The sequence below is a fragment of the Portunus trituberculatus genome, chromosome 33, assembly GCF_017591435.1.
Source record: "Portunus trituberculatus isolate SZX2019 chromosome 33, ASM1759143v1, whole genome shotgun sequence".
NCBI classification, from domain to species: domain Eukaryota; kingdom Metazoa; phylum Arthropoda; class Malacostraca; order Decapoda; family Portunidae; genus Portunus; species Portunus trituberculatus.
The window spans coordinates 10,257,696-10,265,195 of NC_059287.1; the positions used below are offsets into that span (position 1 = coordinate 10,257,696).

General features: G+C 39.5%; 1 protein-coding gene across 1 annotated transcript in view; it reads right to left on the bottom strand.

Annotated features, from left to right (window-relative positions):
• LOC123512344 (recombining binding protein suppressor of hairless-like) overlaps positions 1–6,910 on the bottom strand; it is a 93,361-nt gene extending 86,451 nt beyond the window's left edge. The window contains 1 exon segment of the mRNA XM_045268683.1: positions 6,497–6,910. Coding sequence (XP_045124618.1) covers positions 6,497–6,634 — 138 coding nt within the window. The 5' untranslated portion in view covers positions 6,635–6,910.
• Positions 6,911–7,500: the final 590 nt, after the last annotated feature.

Sequence of the window (7,500 nt, forward strand, 5' to 3'; positions counted from 1 at the left end):
TGGAGCATCTATAAATCCTACACACACACACACACACACACACACACACACACACACACACACACACACACACACACACATTCCAGATTCATCTCAACACACACGCATCATCATCTAACTCTCATTTTCTTTCAATTTTTATTCTCTCCTCTCCTCTCTTCGTTTTCCTCTTTCTCTTCCTCCTCTCCGTATATCATTTCCTGTCTTCTATCTTTATTTTTCCACTTTTGTTTTCTTGTCTTATGTTTTCTTTTCTTATTCAACTTCTTTCTATCATCACTTATCATTACTCCAACTTTTTCTCTTCTTTCTCCTTCTCTTCCTTTTCTTCCTCCTCCTCCTCTTCCTCATCCTCCTCCTTCCTGGCAGAGAGAAGCCAAACACAACATTACCTCAAGGCTTGACTGGATATAATTACACAGCAGAGCAAGACAAGACCGCTTTTTCTTTGTTACTGAGGAAGACGAAGCTGTGCGGGAGTTGGTCAGTCATACAAACATACATACTCGTACAAACATAAAGCGTGGGAGAGACTGCTACACGAGGGCATCACAATATTATGCGAGTTACTCCTTTGATTTATTAGCGGGGAAAAACGGTAATTTATGTGTTTTTAATGCAGAAAACGAGGATTTCTTATATTATGCGAGTTAGTCCTTTAATTTATTCGTGAATTTAGTGAAGAAAACGGGAATTTGAGTGTTTTTAGTGGAGAAAACGAGGATTCCTTTGCCAATATGCATGAGGGTTAAGAGAATGTTATGTGCAGCTATTCCTTTAATTTATTCATGTTTAGTGAAGAAAACGTGAATTTATGTGAGCAGTGTAGAAAACGATGGTTCCTTTCTTTATACGCACAAAGATACGTGAGTGAAATGTATCTAAGTTACTCCTTTAATCTATTGGTGCATTTAGTGAAGAAAACGGGAATTTCTGCGATTATTTAGAGAAGAAAACAGGAATTCTTATGATTATTTAGTGCGGAAAACGAGGATTCATTCGTATACTCAGAAAAACATTAAGTGTAAAATTGAATAAATAGAGAAACAATTAAGAAAAACCAAGTGAATTAATGTCTGAGAAAAAAATGTTAAAATATGAAAAAAACACGTAATCTCTTTGACTATCGAACTGAAAAAGTAAATAAATAGAAATAAAATGAAAACAAGTAATCACAAAGAAAGAGAAGAAAGAGACCAATGAAAGTGAGGGAGGAAAAACGAGGTAATGGTGCCGTGGTGGTGGTGGTGGTGGTAGAGTTATTGAGGGTGAGGAAACACAAGGAGGAAACAGACTAAGGCGAGGAACAACAAAACAGAATCAAGAGGGCGAGAATAACATGACGTGAGTTGCTTTGGATTGCTCGCAGGAAGGAAAAAAAAAGTGAGATGTTGCAAAAAGAAGGAAAAAAAGAAAAAAAAGATTAGAAGAGAAAAGAAAAAGTGGGGTGTGGTTATTATTATTATTATTATTGTTGTAGTTGTTGTTGTTGTTGTTGTTGTTGTTGGTGGTGGTGGTGGTTACATGAAACTTTTTGATATGTGTGTGTGTGTGTGTGTGTGTGTGTGTGTGTGTGTGTGTGTGTGTGTGTTTCGTTTCAGTGTTTTAAAGATCAGGCAAAATAATAATGAATGAATGAATGAATGAATGTATGAATGAATGAATGAACAAACAAGTAAATAAATGAGAGAATAAGAGAATACATGCACGAACGAACTAATAAAAGAAAGAGTGAGTGAGTGAATGAGAGAATAAGCCAACTCAGAAATTCACTCCCACAAGGAAAATTGAGTAAAACCGAGAGTTTGTCAATCTAGCGCCTGATGTGATTATTAGTGTATAATGTTGTCTCTCTGGGAAATAATGAGTGGGAAAGACCAAAGCATATAGTGATTGGTATGTCAAACTCTCTCAAGGCGGGAAACGTATGAAAATAAATGGGGAAACAATAAATGATGAAGACGAAGAGTACATGAAAATTATGTCATAGAGGGAAGAGAAAATAATAAATAAGTTAAGGATATGTAATTCTCTCTCTCTCTCTCTCTCTCTCTCTCTCTCTGGGGTATTAAGTGGAAAAATCAAGAATGCCGAATAGAGAAAAATAACCTGAAACAAATAAGAAATAACATAAAAAGAACAGCGAGAAAATGAATGAGCAAAAACAAAACTAAAAAAAAAAAAAAAAAAACAGTAAACACGAAAAAGGAGACAGAAATAAAGGAAAAAAAAAGGTAGAAAATAAAAACATAAAACCGTAAGGACCAAAATCGCTTTATTATTCCTTTTCTTTCTATTCTGAACTTCTTATTTTTTTCGTCAAGAGTTGTGAAAATGCAGGAAGCGCGTGAAATATCCGGCACTCACAGGTGGAAATCGCGTCACCACACACAAACATAAATAAAAACCCCCAAGATCAATAAACAAACCACGTCAATGGAGTGAAGTAACAAAGACAACGAGGAGTGAGGGTAAACAAGGAGGGTAAATAAATAAAGCAGAAATAGATAACAGATAGTACGTCAGTAAGTGCCCTGCCTCCCTTTATTTCCTTCAATACTGGGACACATTTTAACCTTGAGAATTGTGTACGATTAGGCCATTTTATTGACATTAGGAAGGGTCTATGGAGATCAGATGATTAATGGCCACAGTCTTCACTAATATAGTCCGCTACATGAGTTTCTGAAGATGTATAAAATCACCAAAATAGCAAGCAGAATGAATATGGAAACGCGTCATGGTGCTGAAGGGGTAAAAGAAACAGGATAGAGGGTAAATGAGAAATAAACTAAAACTACGTAAATAGGGAGAGATAAAAGAACACGTCAACATACTAAACAATAACAGCTCTTTCCCCTTAAGATAAACAGGACTGAGGGTAAATGAAAAATAAACTAAGTGAACCATGTATATAAGGAGACAGAAGGGAACACGTCAACACACTAAACAGGAACACACATGACTGTACGACGCAATAAAGACACGTGGGAAGGTAAACTGTGATAGAAAAAAATAAATAGAATAAGATTAATAGAAAAAATGTTGATTGATCACTATGATAGAAAAAATAAAGTAAGAATGACAGCTATAAAAAAGTAAAAGAAATGTAATTGAAATAATATGTTGATCGACCGGTTAGGATTAAAAAAAAATTTGAATAAAATAAAAATATACAAAAAGTAACAAATATAAATGAAATAAAACGCTGATCGAACGCTTCTGATAAAAAATAAATAAAAGATTAAACAAATATTATCCAGAACGAACAGGAAAATATTGAGAGTAGAGCGAATAAAGAACAAATATTTTCTCGACCTCAAAAGACAAGAAAATAGATAAATAAAACAGTTACTCTGATCAGAACAAAACACACGTAGACTCTCTTCACAGAACATCGACATACAGAATTCAACACTCTACATATCATAAAGCAATTTCCTCCCATTTGTAACACGTAAAGGAAACAAACTCAATGCAAACTCCCAATTACTTATACAATGGTGAGAGAGAGAGAGAGAGAGAGAGAGAGAGAGAGAGAGAGAGAGAGAGAGAGAGAGAGAGAGAGAGAGAGAGAGAGAGAGAGAGAGAGAGAGAGAGAGAGAGACTAACCTACACTAACCAGAAATATTTAATCCGTTCATAACCACAAAGAATTTACAACTTCTAACCTTAATAACAATGAAGCAAAAAAATAGTACCTCAGAATACAGTACACATATATTTCCCAGTGAACGAATAACTGCGCTTGATTTTTGAACCTTTAACTCCTTCAATACTGGAACACATTTTCATCTTGAGATTTGTGTACGATTAGACCATTTTATTGACATTAGGAAGAGTCTATGGAGGTCAAAAGATTCATAACCACAGTCCTCACTATTTTAATCCCTCACATGAGTTTCTGAAGTATAAAATCACCAAATAGTAAGCAGAATGAATATGGAAACGCGTCATGGTACTGAAGAGGTTAATCATATTTCAAACAATACTCATACGAAACTGCATTTATTTTGTATTCCATCTCTTTTCACCCTTCATGCATTCCTCTTCCTCCTTTCCACTGTACATCTCTTCCTATTCCTCTTTCTCCCCACTCCATGTCCTTACTTTTTCCTTCTTCATGTCTTTCTATTCCTCTTATTTTTCACTCCACTCCTTCACTTCTTCCTTCTTTAACTTTTTTTTTTTTTAAATCTTCCCAATGTCTCCCTATTCTCTTTTTTTTTTTCTCCCAACTCCAGCTTTCAATTCTTCTTTCTTCGGTACAGCTACCTATCCGTGGTGTGACTGAAATAACCACACGTCTTCACTATCTTGTTTTCCTCTCCGTCTTCAATTTTTCCTTCTTCAGTAGCTACCTATGACTGAAACAACCTCATGCCTTCCTATTTTTCTTGTTTTCCTCTCTCTGTCTTCAATTCTTCCTTCTTCTTCGATTATCTAGGAAATGACTAAACTAAACCACATGTCTTCCTAATCTTGTTTTCCAGTCCATCTTCAATTCTTCTTTCTTCCCTATTTATCCAAGAAATGACTGAAACAACATCATCCCTTCCTATCCTTCTTGTTTTCCAGTACGTCTTCAATTCTTTCTTCTCTGTCTATCCGTAATATGACTCAATTAAACCATATGTCCTTTTATTCCTCTTGTTTTTCCTCTGCCTGTCTTCAATTCTTCCCTGTTCTCTATTTGTCTATCCAAGAAATGACTGAAACAACCCCATACTTTCCTATTCTTGTTTTCCCAGTACGTCTTCAATTCTTCCTAGTATATCTATCCGTAATAGGACTGAACCATACCACATTTTTTTTCATTCCTCTTGCTTTCCACTGCCTGTCTTCAAGCATTCCGTGGCATGACTGAAATAACCCCCAACTATTTATCTCATCTTTCACTCACTACATTCACTACTTCCTTCTCCGTTTATCTATCTAGGGTATATATGACAGATTAAACACACGATCGAACTAACGCTACAGTACCAAGGGCGCCAAGTGAAGGGGCCTAGACGGGGAGCGGTGACAGGTGCTTGAGATGGAGGGATAGAGAAGCTGTGTGTGTGGTTAGGTTAAGGGAGGGAGTATTACAGGATTCTTGCTTGAAAATATTGTCGTTGGTGTTGTTGGGTGTAGTTATTTGTTAGGTGTTTGTTTATAGGTTAGGTTTGGTTTCATTTAGTTTGGTAAGGTCTGGTAAGGTAAGGTTAAGTAAGGTAAGGTAAAACAAGGTAAAATAAGGCAAGGCAAGGTAAGGTATGGTATAAGGGAGAGTTAAGGCAAGGTAAGGAAAAGTAAGGTATGGTATGGTAAGGTTAGATTAGGTTAGTTTAGGTAAGGTAAGGTAAGGTAAGGTTAGATTAAGTTTGGTTTAGTTCGGCTGTCTGTGTTTCGCTGGTCGCTTCCTCGCAATTATAAAGGAGAAAGAAAATAAAGTGAAATTACGAAGAAACTAGAAATATACAAGATAAAATATGATGCTGAAGATGACAATAATATAGATGAAAAGGATGGTGATTTAAGAGAAAGAAATACACTAGTAAACGCTGCATCTACTATTACTACCACCACTACTAACACTATCAAATCAGTGTTTCATCACCCAGCACACCACAACACCACAAAAGGTCAGGCACAATACAATATGGCCACGCCCTTTACCTGCCTGAGTTAATTACCTTTGTTGAATACTAATTAACGGGACAATGAATGCAAGAAAGTCATAAAAACTTAAGAAAACCATAAATTAAACCCGCTTTTTTTAAGAACTTCCGCATTACCACTACTACTACAACTGATCATAATAGTAACGATAATAGTAATAATAATAGTAATAACTACTACTACAACTGATGATAATAATAACGATAATAATAATAATAATAATAATAATAATAATAAAAATAATAATAATGAAAGTTCGTGAGTGAAGGGAAAATGCAAATTAAAATACGAATATGAGAGAGAGAGAGAGAGAGAGAGAGAGAGAGAGAGAGAGAGAGAGAGAGAGAGAGAGAGAGAGAGAGAGAGAGAGAGAGAGAGAGAGAGAGAGAGAGAGAGAGAGAGAGAGAAGAACGTGGTTGCAGCGACACAAGGGGTTGAAAGAAAGAAAGAAAATGAATGACTAAATTTGATCGATACTAATTCGATTTGAAAGAGTGAGAAAGAGAGAGGGAGAGGGGGAGGGGGGAGATGGAGAGCGAGAGAAAGAGAGAGGGAGGAAATTGAGCACGAATGATGCACACTTCGGGGTGAATATAAACAAAGAAACGAAAATGGCGGACACAATCTTCCTGGAGGAGGAGGAGGAGGAGGAGGAGGAGGAGGAGGAGGAGGAGGATAGACAAAGGTATATCTCGTATTAAAATCTTGTATGCGATATATCCGTGGGAGAGGAAGTCAGAGAGAGAGAGAGAGAGAGAGAGAGAGAGAGAGAGAGAGAGAGAGAGAGAGAGAGAGAGAGAGAGAGAGAGAGAGGTTATGCCCACGAGCTCACCTGATCTTCGGAATACTGCAGGTGTGATGCCATGGCGGCGGTGGTGGTGGTGGCGGCGGTGAGATGGTGAGGATGGTGGTTGTGGTGGTGGTGAGGCGGCGGTGGTGGAGGTGTGGGGTCGGTCCAGTCCAGCACCATATCCGTGGCGGCAACACAACGCTCTTCCTCTTCCACTAAAAGTCCACCATGACCTGCACACTGCACATCCACCCCGACACCTGAGACACCCGCTACACTCTCCGTCACTTGGCTGGCCAGGGCGGCACCGGGGTGTACAGGTGGTGGGTGCGTGTGGGCGCCTTTCACTACAGTCTACGGTGCGGGTTGGTGGCTGAGCGGGGCGGGCTGCGAGACACACCAGACCTGCGTGCCACGACACCAGTTCCCAGGGACTGTCTCAATCTCGCTCGCCACGTCCTCCTGTTCCCACCGCTCCTTATCGCAGCGCCCCGCCCCACGTTGCTGTCTTCCCCCGCCCACAGTGCCAGCCAGACCCGCTCATTGGCCGCTGCCGGGGTCCCCTGCTCCCTCGCGTGGGTTGGTGACTGTCCGCCAGCCAATGGAAAGGTTGCCACGCGACTTAGCTCCGCCTCCCAGTCTAGCGAGGTGACCATTTACCGCCCTTGGGAAGCACGCGACCCTCGGCAAGCAGAGTCACATGCCACGCGCCGCGCCACCGCTACAGCCACTACTGCTGCAGGCGCTGACGAGGCTAACACGCTACCAGATATCACCCTTGCAACGACACCACCGCTACAACCACCACCAACAACACTATTACAACCACGTCTCGTATCCTGCAGGCGCTGACGAAACTAAAACGCTGCATCAGAACTTCCCCTTGCTCCTTATGTCTTCACAACACCACCACCACCAGTAACAACAACAACACTATTACAACCACGTCTCACATCATTCGCTGACGTGACAAAGTTGTAAGACTTTTTCTTGCTTACTGACTTCACCACCACCACCACTGTTACATCTCCTATACGTCTCATTTC